Source organism: Anser brachyrhynchus, assembly GCF_964034855.1.
Source record: "Anser brachyrhynchus genome assembly, chromosome: 10".
Lineage (NCBI taxonomy): Eukaryota > Metazoa > Chordata > Aves > Anseriformes > Anatidae > Anser > Anser brachyrhynchus.
Window position 1 is genome coordinate 12,975,869 of NC_137705.1, and position 15,378 is coordinate 12,991,246.

General features: G+C 49.1%; 2 protein-coding genes across 4 annotated transcripts in view; one reads left to right on the forward strand and one right to left on the reverse strand.

Moving 5' to 3' along the window:
* The first annotated feature begins 284 nt into the window (after positions 1-284).
* ALAS1 (5'-aminolevulinate synthase 1) lies at positions 285-7,567 on the forward strand. Its single transcript, XM_080606211.1, has 10 exons — positions 285-601; positions 1,229-1,435; positions 2,371-2,526; positions 2,609-2,831; positions 3,277-3,461; positions 4,082-4,261; positions 4,435-4,599; positions 5,698-5,966; positions 6,450-6,612; positions 7,173-7,567. The coding sequence occupies exons 1-10, from the start codon at positions 403-405 to the stop codon at positions 7,331-7,333; spliced, it is 1,908 nt and encodes a 635-aa protein (XP_080462337.1). The 5' UTR covers positions 285-402; the 3' UTR covers positions 7,334-7,567.
* TWF2 (twinfilin actin binding protein 2) overlaps positions 7,172-15,378 on the reverse strand; it is a 34,872-nt gene continuing 26,665 nt past the window's right edge. For all 3 annotated transcript variants that reach the window (XM_080606238.1, XM_080606236.1, XM_080606237.1), the window contains 2 exons: positions 11,043-15,230; positions 7,172-10,962 (listed from right to left, as the gene is read on the reverse strand). In XM_080606238.1, coding sequence (XP_080462364.1) covers positions 15,063-15,230 — 168 coding nt within the window. In that variant the 3' untranslated portion in view covers positions 7,172-10,962; positions 11,043-15,062. The remainder of the gene's footprint in view (positions 10,963-11,042; positions 15,231-15,378) is intronic.

A 15,378-nucleotide genomic window follows, 5' to 3' on the forward strand; every position in this document is an offset into this window, starting at 1 on the left:
AGAGCTCAGTGATACGGTTCAGTGGAGGACTTGTTAGTGTTAGGTCAGAGGTTGGACTCGGTGGTCTTGGAGGTCTGTTCCAACCTAGATGATTCTGTGATTCTGGGGTTCTGGAATTCTGTGAAGCGCGGTCCCTGCCCGCTCACGGCCCCCTCACGGTCCCGCCCCGCCCCGCCGAGCTCCCCCAGGCCCCGCCCCCACCCCTCAGGACGCCCCGCCCCACGCGCTCCCGCGCCTGCGCCCTTAGGGGCTTGGCGGCGGGTTGGCCGCAGCGCGCCTGCGCGGCGCCGGGCGGGGCTATATAAGGGGCAGCGGCTGTGCCCGCGAGCGGGCGGTGTGCCGGGTGTGCGGCGGGGGCGTCACTTCCGGGCTGCCAGCTGAGGCGACGAGGAAGCTGAGGCGATGGAGGCGGTGGTGCGGCGCTGCCCGTTCCTGGCCCGCGTCTCGCAGGCCTTCCTGCAGAAGGCCGGGCCCTCGCTGCTGCTCTACGCCCAGCACTGCCCCAAGATGATGGAGGCGGCACCCCCGGCCGCCGCCCGAGGCCTAGCCGGCTCCGCCGCCCGCGGGCAGCAGGCGGGGGAGACCCCCGCGGCCCAGCCGGGTGAGTAGGGGCCCCCCCGCGCCAGGGGCAGGCGGCCCCTCCGGGGGCCGCGATCGGGCCCTGCGGCCGCGGAGAGGCCGAGCTGCCCTTGAACGGCAGCTGTGGCACGTCGCGGGAGAAGCTTCTGGAAGGGCCGGCTTTCTCGATAAGGGTTGCTTAATGCCCCGGGCGCCCGCGGTGATTAAACGCGGGTGCTGTCAGCCCGTCTCGGAGATCAGGGACGGGCAGCTCTGGCGTGCCGACGGCGAGGCCGTCGGCCTCCCTCACGCCCGAGCGGCTTGTCGTTGGACTTGGTACCGCCCCTTGGGGCGCTCCTGCCCTGGCACTAAGGACAAAGAGCTGAGGCAGCGAAGGGGTGGCAGGAAACAACTGAAGCCTTCGAAATAAAAATCTGCTCTTTTGGGATGAAGGAGAGGTTTTTATCCTGAGAAGGGTACTTTGCTGCATCAGGGATCTTAAATCAGGTGCCCGTTGGGTGTTCATACTTGTATAAATAAGATGTGAGCACTCGGTTAAATAATTCTTAGTGGCTTGTGCTAAATTATTTGCTAGAATAGTGGATAGGAAAGCTCAAGTCACTATTAAGATGATGAAACTGAAGTGCTTTCATTTCTGTGCCTTCCTCAGAGGGCAAAAATGCCAAAGATGTGGCCCAGCAGAGTACGGATGGATCCCAGCCACCTGCTGGCCACCCGCCTGCTGCTGCTGGCCATAGCTCTGCTATGAAATGCCCGTTCCTGGCAGCTCAGATGAGCCACAAGAACAGCAATGTATTCTGCAAAGCCAGCATTGAACTTCAAGAGGATGTGAAGGAAATGCAGGCGGACAGGAAAGGTATGTATTGTGTGTGCCAAAGTGTTGGCTCCTTCCTAGAACCTTTGGTGCTCGACTTTCCTCTGTTGTGTGCCAAGTCTGACAGTTGCTGCTTACCCTGTGTGGGTAGGGTTATGGTAAATTGCAGTAAAAACTTGTTGAGGAATGCACGTGTTAATGGCATACCTGCAGAGTTGTGCGGTGATTGCCCTCAGTAATCTTGATGCAGGAATTCTTTAGACCATATTTTGATGCCTTGGTTCTAAACGTGTGAATCAAGCTGTTTGTGCACCCAAAGCAGGTGCTTGGGATCGAAGAGAGCCTTACCAGGGTGCTGGTATAAATGAGGATGGTATATCCAGAGATGGAAGAAACACTGTCAGGGTATTACACAAATAGCAGAATGAATCCAAGCTGGAAAGCAAGCAAGCAACTAACTGGTTTTTGGTTTATGGAACTACTGGGTGTTACAGGCTGGCTTGCAGTCTGATGTAGAAGGGCTGTCCTTCAAAGGAAGGAACTTTTCATCAATACTTGTAAAACCTTGCTGTCTGTCTCAGAGAGGAAGCCTGTCTTCTTTTTATTTCTTAGCAGAACAAAGTACTAGAATGGAAAGAAAGCTGCCAACCTTAATTCTGCCTTCAGTTACCGATGTACTGATTTTCAGATGAGTGCTGTAGCTCTATAGGGTGGGTTTTTGGGTCATGCTGAATCAATTGTGTTATAAGGTAACTACATCAAATGTTGTCATTGATTAGAAAGATTTTCCTTTTGTCTCATACAATGCAAAGTTAGAAGCAGATGCAGTAGCTGATCCCAGCAGGAGTCTTTAGATTCAGGTATGTGCTTTCTAAAGAATGAAGAGTTAAGCTACTTAAAGTGTTGCAGTGTTGAACTCAACTCAGAAACCTCTATTTGAAACTGATTAGCTTGACATAATTCATTGATGTCTGTAGGTAAAGAATTTGCCGATGTAACAACTACTTCCACAGTGAGGAACACTGAGACAGAGGGAGAAGAGCAGAGTGGCTTGCTCAAGAGGTTTAACGATATTATGCTGAAGCAAAGACCTGAGAGTGTGTCTCATCTGCTTCAGGATAACTTGCCAAAATGTAAGATAATATAGCAAAACCCTCACAGACCTGATCCCTTGTGATTTTTTTTTCCTGTGTGCTGAAGTCTGTCTCATTTCAGCCGTATCCACCTTCCAGTATGATCAGTTCTTTGAGAGAAAGATAGATGAAAAGAAGAAAGATCATACCTATCGAGTATTCAAAACAGTGAACCGAAAGGCACAGATCTTTCCCATGGCAGATGACTACTCTGATTCTCTGATCACCAAGAAGGAGGTGTCCGTCTGGTGCAGCAACGATTATCTGGGCATGAGTCGTCATCCCCGTGTGTGTGGAGCAGTTATGTGAGTAGTGCCGTATTAAGGGTCATTCACAAGCCTAGGGTGCTCTGCAGAAGCTTTTGTAGGAAGACGTCTGAAGAACTGACCTCTGCGCTATGCTACGTAACCTGCTTCTAGTGTTGTTATAATCAAGTTCCTCTTGAGTTAGAGTAGATAAATTTCTACTGCTGTAGAACCAAATAGTATTTACTTGCCAGTCCATGACCTCACTTGATTTTTTTCCTCAAATTTCTAAATACTACTGGACAAACTGGATGGTACATTGTAGCTGTACTGATTCCTTAGCTTATTGAACCCCTGAGTTGTGCTGTTTGCTCAAGACCTTAAAACTAACAGCAGCTTTTGACAGCTAGTTCCACTTTAAGACAATATTGATTAGGTACTAGAATGTCTTGAGCAATGATCCTGTGGTGCTCAGTAACACTGTCTTTCTCTGGGACCTTTGTAGGGATACTCTGAAACAGCATGGTGCTGGAGCAGGAGGCACAAGAAATATTTCGGGAACAAGCAAATTTCATGTTGATTTGGAGAAAGAACTAGCTGATCTTCATGGAAAAGATGCAGCACTGCTGTTCTCCTCCTGTTTTGTAGCCAATGATTCCACCCTCTTCACTCTAGCTAAAATGCTGCCAGGTGAGATCTCAAAGTGCATCTTGTATTTACCACAAAAACAAACTCGCACTGAGCAGTCGGGAGTATGTTTTGCAAATGGCCACCCAAAGTGTGTGTGTGTGTGGGGGGATTCATCCTACTCAACCAGAAGAGTATATTTTGTTTAAATGCTATAAATTGTGTGCAGCTTGTGCGAGTCATACTTGTAGCCTACTGAGACTGAATAGGCTGCTATGAACTGCAGAAGGAATTGAGCAAAAGCACTGGGTCTCTTATTTTCCCTTAAATTCTACCTGAAAATGAGGCAGCAGGGATGTAGTAACCTTACACCTGAGGGTGTGAACTTGTCTCTCTCTGATGTAGTTCAGGACAGGTTTGCTTTAACTCCAGAAGTTGTTACATAAAGTGTTAAGGACTTGGAAGAACCCTTCTGCATTTCTGTAGGCTCAAATTTCTATTGGTTTAGACACAAAGTAAGCCTTAAATATTATTTTTGACTTATGATTTTTAACTTTTTCCTCCGGCCAAGAGAACTTTCTAGAACTTTCTCTTGCTGCTTGAGCACTTAACCGTGTGTGAAATGATGCTGGGAATTAGCCAGTGCTTTCTGTACTTGACTTGTAACTGGGTTGTTCCCTCAGGCTGTGAGATCTACTCTGATTCTGGAAACCATGCCTCCATGATCCAGGGGATTCGGAACAGCAGGGTACCGAAACACATATTTCGCCATAACGATGTCAGCCATCTTCGAGAACTATTGAAGAAGTCTGATCCATCTACCCCTAAAATTGTTGCATTTGAAACTGTGCACTCAATGGATGGTAAGGTGGCATAAACTCCTCTCTCCTTCCAGTGCAGTCAGCGCTCAAATCATCTGTGTTTTGGGTCTAAAAGTAGATTTCTGTTATCTAAACCCTTACAGCATTTTAGCGCAATGTTTATCCAAGTTGAATACAGGGAATCCTAAGCTGCCTACTGGTGCTTTGGTCTGTAGGTGCTGTCTGCCCTCTGGAAGAGCTGTGTGATGTGGCCCACGAACACGGAGCAATCACTTTTGTGGACGAAGTGCATGCTGTGGGGCTGTATGGAGCTCGAGGTGGCGGTATCGGAGACCGGGATGGAATCATGCACAAGATGGACATCATCTCTGGAACGCTTGGTATGCGTGGCCTGGTGGTTTCACAGCAGCTTATGTATTCTAAGGCAGTAAAGCTTCTGAGCAGCCAAATTAAGTGGGTTAGCTCAAAATCAGTCTATTGAAATGAACTTGCTAAGGATTTATGGGGGGGTAGTGTTTTTCAGAAAGCCCAAAGGATTTAAGTATGTCCTGCATTTTGGAAAGTATTTAAGCTACTTACCTTGCCTTACTAATCAGCAAAGGCAGCATTTTTACTTTAACAAGCTAGCAAAAAAATCCGTTTTGTAGCATATTGTACAAGTCCTGAGGAAATTCAGGTGAGAAGGATAGTAAGGTAGTACTCTATACTTAGTAGTACTTGGTTCTTTTATATGAAATGGAGTGCTCCTAATCCAGAAACCTGAGATGGGGAGTTACATAAAAAGACTTGGCAAGAATGGAAGCAACTGCTATTATCAAAGTAGAATGCAGGCTTGGGTGTAAGTTTACTGCTGCAAATTGGAAAGGTTTTTCTAAACAGCTTCCCAAACATACAACTTACCAGGAAAGCTAATGTCTCAAACTCTTACTGACTTGTTACAGCCTAATACAAATAGAATTCCTCACCAGACACCATGTTTTTATTTGTTGCTCTGTTCTGGTACCTGAGCATTCCCCCCTTGTTTGGAAAAGAGGGACTTGTATTCACCACAGTAACAACGTGTGCTCCTTAGGAGTGTAGACTATTTCTAGCATCTCTGGAACAGATTACTTTAAATCTGTTGAGAGACTTAGTGTTGATCTTCTAGGGTCACTACAGAAGTCTGTGCTTGATGATTGTACTTAAAAGCTCTTCCCCAAAATCAGAATTTGAATGTTTGAGATGATCTTGAGCTGTGCTTGCTGTGTAATAACTAGCCCAATTGTTACTGGGACAGGTTTTAAAAACAAAGCTGCAACATGTGCTGAGTAAATACAAGATTGGGGGGGGGGGGCTGGAACTGTTTTCTGCTGTGTACTTAATGTTGTCAAAATAACTCAATCCTTATAAGCGAAAATGAAGTAAGGCTGTAATACTTCAAGCTGTTCTAATGGGTGGAATGAATAAGTTGGGATGATCTTACTTTTGTATTTTCTTAGGCAAAGCATTTGGTTGTGTAGGAGGATACATCTCCAGTACAAGTTCCCTGATAGACACTGTTCGTTCATATGCTGCTGGCTTTATCTTCACAACATCCCTGCCACCCATGCTCTTAGCTGGTGCCCTAGAATCTGTCCGAACTCTGAAGAGCGCGGAGGGGCAAGTGCTGAGGCGCCAGCACCAACGCAATGTGAAGCTTATGAGACAAATGCTGATGGATGCAGGGCTTCCTGTGGTGCACTGCCCGAGTCACATCATTCCAGTAAGGGTGAGTACTAGGATATCTCTGACACAGGACCACGGTGCCTGTTTTCATGGCTATGATCACATTGTTTCCAGGTATTAATAAACATTCACAAAGTTCAAACCTGCCATAGTGTTCAGCAGTGATGTGCTAGGAGTCTGGCTTACCTTCCTTGTCTGAATAAGGCTGTGATTAAGTGGACTTCTGCCTGATAAAAATGTTGTAAAGCACAATGGTAGTGTACAAAACCCACCATCTAACAGTATAGAGAAATCAAAGATAGTAGTAATAAGCCAGTAAAAAGAAGAGTTCAGGTATTAAGTTACCTGCTAAGGCCCGGAGGGCACTAGAGTAAAAGCTTTTAGTCTTTCTGTCTGATGCATGTTCTGTTTAGTGGGCACAAGGAAGCCTCGTTGTGCTTGACTTGTGGCTGGCAAAGCTGGGCTGGCAACTCTGCTACTTTACATGTTTTTGTTAATCTTAAAACTCTATGATTTTGAATTTCAGGTTGCAGATGCTGCTAAAAATACAGAGATCTGTGACAGGCTAATGAGCCAACACAGCATCTATGTCCAAGCAATCAACTACCCCACAGTCCCCCGTGGAGAAGAGCTGCTACGTATTGCCCCTACACCTCACCATACCCCTCAGATGATGAGTTATTTTCTTGGTGAGTGGTGCAGTGGAAACTCTGGGCTGTCTATGCGCTCTCAATATTAAAGACTAGGAAATAGTTTAAATCATATTAGCTGGACAATGTCTTTCCACTGCTGCAGCATACATAGCACACTTCTGTACTTAACTGGCTTTGAGCATGACCTGTGAAAGCCAGCATGCTGTGACCTAGAATAGTGTGCAAGCCCAGTGCAGTCCTACATACAGCTGGTTCCATCCCAGCCATTTCTGGGGATCTGTTTGCATTGTCCAAACCAATCTTTACTTGTTAGGAGGGGGAGGGGTGTCCAGAGAAGTCTGCTGTGCTCAGCTGAGCTTTTAATCTGTCTTAAACACTGATCTTTATGGGGGAAGCAGTTACTCTTGTATCCTGTCAGAAGAGGTAGTGTGAGCATACCTTTTTAAGGTGAAGGCTTTACTGCAGTCCAGTCATGTTGTGTCAGACAATTCCTATAGCTTCCTTTGCTAGGAGAATAGGTATGCTGATGCTTCTGTTGTGCTGCTTCTCTAAAGTGATTTGATGTTATATGACTTGAACTTTTCTGTTTATAACAGAAAAACTGCTGGCTACATGGAAGGATGTTGGTCTGGAGCTGAAACCACACTCATCAGCTGAATGTAACTTCTGTAGAAGACCCCTACATTTTGAAGTGATGAGTGAACGGGAAAGATCTTACTTCAGTGGAATGAGCAAACTAGTATCTGTCAGTGCATGAAAGTAATGGTGTTAATCTTACTCTCATCTAGTTCTAGTACCCAGTCAGTAGCATTTTTAAATTGCTTATAAGCATTTTAATCATAGTTAAAGCACTAAGCTCTGAAAATAAATTTCTAGAGCCACTGTTTAGTTGTATTTTTATTTTTCATATTCAGCTTCCATAAGATGAATTGTCAGTGGTTAAAAGGACATCCCTGGAATAAAAAGTGATCTACACTGACCTTCATCTGAAGTACTGCCTTCTCAATGAGTGTAAACCAGAACTTTCAGTAGCACTTCCTTGTGTAGTGTGAGGTATGAGTTTATCTATTAAAAGAAGGCTTACAGGTACTTAAAGCTCCTCAGGAACTTATACCTTAAATTTGTTGAGACTATGTCTAGGCTCCCCTCTGCTTCTCCATTCTTTCACATGGATTTTGTGGGCATCTAGCCCTGTGGTACACTCCATGTACATCCTAATTCTATCTGGGAGTGGGTGTAAAGCATTATGCCTTATCCCTGGGCTGTTATTTTTTTAGTCAGTCCCAGGGCACCTTACATGTTGGGAGGTGCTAACCCATATCAGTACAAACAAAGGTTAGGATAGTGCTATACAGAAGCTGAGATGGGATGTTCTTAACCACTCATGAGCTACAGAAGGGTGCAACATTCACAACAGTTCTGGCACCACATGGGTGCTACTCCCCCAGGGCCATGAGGGAGCCGAACAGCCTGTGCCATGTGGGCAGGGAAGCAGGTCTAGTGTTCGCCAAGGCAGCTACAGTCAGCAAGCAGAAATCAGCTGTCAGGTGTTGATAGCCCAAGAACTAATGCAGTTTAGGTTTTAGGTGCTTAGGTTTTGCAGTAAGCCAAGTCTCTAGAGGTTGCCCCTGAGCTGTAGTCAGAACTTTAAAGCTAGCAGATGTGTTGATGTATGCACAGAAACTTAGTATATTCTTACTTAAGATATGCTGCAGTATGAGCAGGAGAGCATTTAGAAGGGGTTCTGCTAGCAGCCCTCTGCTGCTTTACTCTTGGTTAGCTGTGTGCAGGGTAGTCTCACACAGGTGCTCCCACCTGAGTGCTCAGCAGGGTCCTTTTTTGTACCTGAGAAGCATTCTGTTGTTTCAAGAGGAAAATTGCCAATGGGATTTAATAAGTGGTATTTTGTGACTGCTTGACACAGTTCTTTTTTTCTTTAAAAAAAAAAAAGTCAGGGTGTAATGCCCTAGGAAGGGAGGGCCTATATACCATGATATGGATGGGAGGTGCAAGGTTGCTTGTGGTTGCCCAAGTTCACTCCAGTTGCGTGTTCTTTCATGTGCGCTCCACGCTAACCTTCAGTGGAAAATCTGCTTATCAGTGAGCACTTCCTAATAATTCAGGTCTTTGAGAGAAGTAGCTTGTAATAGAATATCAATGCAGCTTTTGCAACCTCTGACAATTTGCATGTCAATTAGGCAACAGGCCTATGTAATGCTTTCATGAATAGCAAGTGCATACTTTAATCAGGGAGAAGTAGTTCCAAGTATGTATGTAGCAATATGGGTGCATATATGTATTGAGAGGACACTATTGTCATGAAGTCTAGAGCAGAGCACAACACTACTTTTTTCATGCAGTGGTGTGTCCTTTAACTGCTACAGGCACGTTTTCACAAGTTACTGCACAACTCTTGCTTTCAGGAGGTAACAAGTCCCCCTGGCACTGGCTGTTGCTGTTATTATTGCTGTCAATATTGCAGTAATATTACTGTAATATTACAAAGCCACTTTTGGGAGTTAGACTGTAGTCAATCTGCAGACATCACCTCCACCCATTGGCAATCACCAGTACTTTCAGTATGTACTGAAGGACACTGTTTTTCCTGAAAGAATTCCTTTCAAAAGACTCAGCTTCCTAAGTCAATGAGTTCCATTTAAAAAGTCACTTGCAAGCCAGGCAAGTGCCTACTGCCTCCGCCTGGCACAGTGTCGCACGGAAGGGCAGGAACTACCTGACCTCAGGCACTAGGATTAATACGGCAATTTAGGTCTATTGCTAAACAAGGCAGTTGATAAAGTAGCTTGCTAAAACCCACCCCCAGATTATGGTGTATGCAAGCAGTTTCTTTGCTACTCCCAAGGGATTAGCTTTCACTTGCTGTGACATTAACCTGATCTTACTAAGGCATGTTCCAGAGCTACTTGAAGGAAAATGTAGTGCCCCACCCTGGTTTCCTTGCATTGCAACAAGCAGCTTGTGGCTAAGGCTTCGTGAATGTGCAGCTCCATTGCACATCTCTTCTCATTAGATACTAAGTTGTATTAGTAACTTGAGACATAGCTATAAAGCTGCAGGTCCTTCAAGATCCTCATCATCCTTTCCTTGATGAGTGTCCTAATGCCATAATGCACCTTTGATGACGTTTGGAGTGTAAGCAATCCATATGTGGATGGGGACATGTTGACTAATCTATAGCCACAAGCCAAAAGTATAAGGTTACTTGCATTTCTAGTTTCTTCACTGATAGCATTCAAACTTGGACCAACACATTTTGTATACCAGCTAATAGAGCCGATTTTTTTTTCTTCTAGTTCTCATAGCAGGTTCTCCACACTCCTTCATGGTGCAGGGGAGAAGAAATAAGACAGAGAGGGCTCCAGCTATCAGAAATCTCAAACACAATTCCAAATTAGTTGCAGGTGAGAGCGGAATCCCAAGGTTCAAAACTAGCATTGTTTGCAGTGGCAGGAGCACAATGAGCATCAGCACGTGGTAGTCCGTCCCTCTGCACCCATTCACATCCCATGTGATAACTTATCTTCCAGTGCTGGTAAGCAAGGGTGTGAAGGTAGAAGCAGAGCGCAGTAAGAGACTGGCAGAGATGTTCGTCACAACTGCGAAAAGTGACAGAGCCAATGGCACACAGGATATATTTCCTCCATTGAAAAGGACAAAGAATGAATAAACAAACACATATTGTTTCCCAGCAAACAAAGCTTGAATGGTGGGTTGCATAACTACTGATGGTTACATAAGCACTAGTTTGGCTTCTGGAAAATAACTGGTAAAAGATGTTTAAAGTTGGGGACAAATAGTCCATAGCACTGACAGAGTAAGCAAGCAAGAACGCAGCTGTACAGACTGTTAAGATTTGTCTGGGAACCCATAGGGGCAAATAATTCATCCAGCTGAGTGTTGCATAGCCTTAATCTCATATCCTCTATTTCTCAACCTATTTACGTAACAGAGAAACTCCAGGCAGTGCAATGCAGTAAAAGCACCTGAACGCAAACAAAAGCACCCACCACTGGGGCAGTGGTCAGGCCAGCAGGCCCTGACATCCTCTGCCGCCTCCACCCAATGATGTGATGAAAACCCAATGCACCTTCTAGGCCTGGAGGTAGTCCCTCTGGTGGGGAGGAGGAGATACTCGGTGCAGACCTAATGCCACAGCCCCCTCCAAGGCAAGCCACCAGCCTGCCTGGTCAGCGCAGCTGGTCCTGAGCTGCTGTCAGGAGACACAAGCACCATGGGGCAGAGTCCCCACAGGGATTTCCGGCCATGCCATTGTCCTTGTGTCACTGCTGGTGGTCATTTGTGCTGCTGGATGCTGCTTGGGGGCCACCTGAGCAGGAGCAGCCCTTGCCTGGGCATCGAGGCATCCTAGACAGGAATAATAATAATAATAATAATAATAATAATAATAATTAATAATAGCATTATTAATGCTGCCAGATCCACACCTCTGTCATATCTCTGCTGCCCTGCAGACACATATTTTGGGGCACATCTCTTGCTGTGGTGAACAAGGTGATGAAGAAGGCGTCTCTCCCGGCACAGACGGGCCCACAAAGATCTGAGCGGGTGCTCCTGAGGGCCTGACCAGCCCACGTCGCCTGTGTTCACATGGACAGCTCTCAGCTACATGTCGGTAAGGGGTCGGTCCTGGGTCCAGTGCTGTTTAATATCTTCATCAATGATATAGACAGTGGGATTGAGTGCACCCTCAGCAAGTTTGCAGATGACACCAAGCTGAGAGGTACGGCTGATACGCCAGAAGGAAGGGATGCCATCCAAAGGGACCTGGACAAGCTTGAGAAGCGGGCCTGTGAGACCCTACTGAGGTTCAACAAGTCCAAGTGCAAGGTGCTGAACCTGGGCCAGGGCAATCCGAGACAGGAGGACAGACTGGGAGAAGAGCTCATTGAGAACAGCCCTGCAGAGAAGGACTTGGGGGCTCTGGTGGATGAGAAGCTCGACACGAGCCAGCAGTGCACGCTTGCAGCCCAGAAGGGCAACCGTGTCCTGGGCTGTGTCAAAAGGAGTGGCCAGCAGGGGAGGGAGGTGATTGTCCCCCTCTGCTCTGCCCCTGTGAGGCCCCACCTGGAGTGCTGCATCCAGGTCTGGGGCCCCCAGCACAAGAAGGATGTGGGGCTGTTAGAGCGGGTCCAGAGGAGGGCCACAAAGCTCATCAGAGGCTGGATCAGCTCTCCTATGAAGAAAGGCTGAGAGAGCTGGGGATGTTCTGCCTGGAGAAGAGAAGGCTCCGTGGCGACCTCATTGCAGCTTTCAAATAATTCAAGGGGGCTTCTTATAAAAGAGATGGAGTGCGACTTTTTGCTTCCTCAGATAATGACAGGAGGTTAGGAGGAAATTCTTCACTCAGAGGGTGGTGAGGCCCTGGCCCAGGCTGCCCAGAGAAGCTGTGGATGCCCCATCCCTGGAGGTGTTCAAGGCCAGGTTGGATGGGGCTTTGAGCAACCTGATCTAGTGGGTGGTGTCCCTGCCCATGGCGGGGGGGTTGGAACTGGGTGATCTTTAAGGTCCCTTCCAACCTGAGCCATTCTGAGTTTCTATGAGAGCCGGAGCAGGGTGAGGCGGTGGCACAGTACACCCCAGCGGGGTGCAGAGGGGCAGCAGTCCGGTTTGCGGGTGCTTGAGCTGAGCCAGGGAATTGCTGTGTGTGGAGCTGGGACTGGCTTTTTAACCCGGTTTCCAAACAAAACTGATCACATGCAATAATTGGTGCTCTGCCTGCTCTTTATCCAACTCCTCTCCTGCCCCCGTAACTCTTCAGCACCCTGTTTCAACCCAAACTGGCAGAGGGTGAGTTTCTGATGCTCTTGAATCCTGCCAGCCCTCCTCCCCGCCATACACCAGGGTGGCGAACCTGCTCTGGGCGCAGGATTCATGACCAGGGCACAGGATGCAGCAAGCACCCAGAGCAGAGCCAACCGACTGGAGACACACTGTCATTATTTGAATTACCCAGAAATGCACGGGAGAGTCAAGGACAGCTTACTACATATGAAAATGAGAACTGCAGACTATATGAAAAGGAAAAAGTGCACAGTTCTGACCGGGGCTGGGGGTGAGGACCTGGCCCAGGATGCAGGCAGACCGTCTCCCCAACCGATCTCGGCTCAGCATCCCCTGGCCTGATCCAGCATTAAAATGTTGCTGGGTGCAAAAGGACTGCCCCTGCCCCAGCTTACAGCATAAAAGCCGCTTGGGAGGGGTGCACCCGTGAAGCAGAGCGAGGGAAAGCAGGGCTGAGCACCACAGGCGGCTGCAGGGGAGTGCAGGGGGTGACGGTTGCTCGCTCAGGGCTGGCAGCACCTGAGCAATTCCCTCTGCAGAGGGACAGGAGAGGACCAAGGGGACGAGACCGCCGAGCCGGAGCCATCAGAGGAGCTTCATTTCCTGATATAAGGGCAAATCTGGGGACTCCGGCAGCCCCCAAAGAGTGGCAGGGCAGCAGACTGTTTTAAAAATACTTTATTCTTTAGAAAATACAGCGTTCAGTACAGTATGCTCTGCTCCCCCCAGCCTTCACACCCCACCTTGCCAGGGCACCCTGGCTCCTGCAGCCAGCACCCCAACATGGTCAAGGCAATGTCGGCACATTCACCGGCGAGCAGGGAAGGGCAGGGGGCACAGCCCCGGTGTTTCCAGCGCCTGGAGAGTGCAGGGGGGAAGGCAGGCAGCTCTTGAGACCTCACTAGTACCCAGCAGCAAGGCACGCTCCCCCTACAAAATCCCCTCATGAAGCCAAAGCTGCAGCACCAACCTCGGCCCTTGGTGGCCAGGGACGTGCACCGTGCCCTAACCCAGCCCCGAACGGGAGAGGGGACAGCCCGCAGGCTGGGCAGAGCTGCTGAGGGACATGCCAGTGCTGCCAGCCTTCCCCACACCAGGATTTGGGGTAGCCCACAGAATTTTTAAGACAGGCTCAGGGCTTTATCCCATCTCCCACCCTGTTTCCTTGCAATTGTCCGTCCATCCCCTCCATCCCACAGGTGCCAGGACCAGAAGTTTCTCCCAGGAATGACAAAACTGAGGATCAGGGCAGAGTCAGGCCAGCCCCAGCCCCTGCTGCTGGCTTGCGATCACACCACAGACACCAAGACCCCCCCCCCCATGCCAGTAAAACACAGGGAGGCGGATGAAGCAAACGGGGGAGGCTGAAGAACAAGGAGACGGTGCAGGTTGCAGGGATGCCATGGAACCAGTGCCGGCCCCCATCCTTAACCCAGCCTGGTCAGCGGGGTCAGGGCTGAGTCCGGGCTGTAACAGCTCCCTCCAAGGGAAAAGAATGTGGTTGGGTGGGGTCAAAAAGGGATCCAAACACTGCCAAAAGGCAGAGTAACTCTGCTCCAGGGTCAAGCTGACCTCAAGACTCACGGAAGACCTTCCACCTTACCCTTTTCCACCTAAAGAGAGCGATCAGAGGGGGAAGAAGAGCCGGGTACTGTCCTTCCTCCTCCTCTGCCCACCATCTGCATGCATGGCTGTGAAAAATAGGCTTTAAAATCTGCCTCTCTCTGTCCTGCCAGCACCGAGGACCAAGCTCAGACCTGAGGGGCTTCACAGCCACCCCGGCATGGGAGGCACTGGAGCAGGGCTCAAGAGCAGCACAGGGGGGCTGAGTGGGGCAGCTTCCTCTGCGGGAGCCCCCAAGGCAGCCACAAGCAGCATCAAGAGCAGGGCAGCTGGAAAACAAAAGCTGCTGCTTGGTTTCCAGTGCTCTGGCCACAAGGGCTGCTCCGTATGACATCAGGGAAGGAGAGGGGAAGGGAAGAGACATCTGCACTGCCTGAACTTCAAATTCCAATAAAATACAGGCTGGCTCTCATAAGAGACAAACTCTCCTGCCAGACGCTGAGGCCACAGCAGCAACGCCCACCCTGGAGGCATGGGGGCTTGGCTGCAGCCTGGCAGGGCCTGGATTACCGCAGGACTTGCATAGCAGGACTGCGCACACAGACGTGGTGAGCAAAGTCTGTAGGAAGGGGGAGCAGGGAAAGAAGCATTTCATGTTTTCAGCTATCAAGTCAATGCCAGATGTCATCTCCTTCCTTTGCATAGAGCAGCTTGCAGGTGAGTGAGTCCTTCACTTGGCGCAGGTAAACCAGGGGAAAGCAAGAGCAGCAGCTGTGATCCCAGGTGGGACCAGAGCAGGCTGGGGACGTGGTCCCTGCTGCTCCTATCCTCCTCCAGCTGCCCCAAGGCTTGTGCAAGGACAGGGGGAAAGCAACACAAACACCTAGAACCTGCCCCCTCCCCACCACTCTACCCGTGAGTGAAACAGCCCGTCCTGATGCTCGAAAAGGAATGAGAAAGGAAAAAGGGGGCGAGGGGGAAGGCTGAGATGGAGGGAAAGATCTCCAGGTCAGCAGAAAGGCCTGGAAGCGGAGAGGTGGAAGCCGGGAAATGCCATAGGGATGCTGTCCGTTCACTGCCCGGTCCTGCCCCGTCCAGATCTAACTGTCTTCGCCATTCTCTCCCGGGCCTTTGATCAGCCGCTTCTGTCCCCGTTTCCCCACGGGCCCCTTGGGCTTGGCGAAGGCCTGCTTGAAGGCGTGCTGCTTGGGGTGCACCTCGTCATAGAGGAACTCGGCCGTCAGCTCAGCTCCATCATCGATCTCAATCTGCACACGGCAACAGAGCGTTAGTGGCTCCCGAGCTCTCCCCACCATCTCAGTTACCCAGGCTGAAAAAGGCCTTGAAGGTCACCAAGTCCAGCCACTGGCTGAGCTACCAGGTCCCTTGAAGTCCCCTAATGCCATGCCCACATGT

Bases quoted from the DNA above. Each gene is read 5' to 3' on its own strand.
- ALAS1 (XM_080606211.1), top strand. From the start codon at position 403: ATGGAGGCGGTGGTGCGGCGCTGCCCGTTCCTGGCCCGCGTCTCGCAG. The intron at 4,600-5,697 runs GTATGCGTGGCC...GTATTTTCTTAG, and splicing joins CATCATCTCTGGAACGCTTG to GCAAAGCATTTGGTTGTGTA. The intron at 6,613-7,172 runs GTGAGTGGTGCA...TGTTTATAACAG, and splicing joins GATGATGAGTTATTTTCTTG to AAAAACTGCTGGCTACATGG.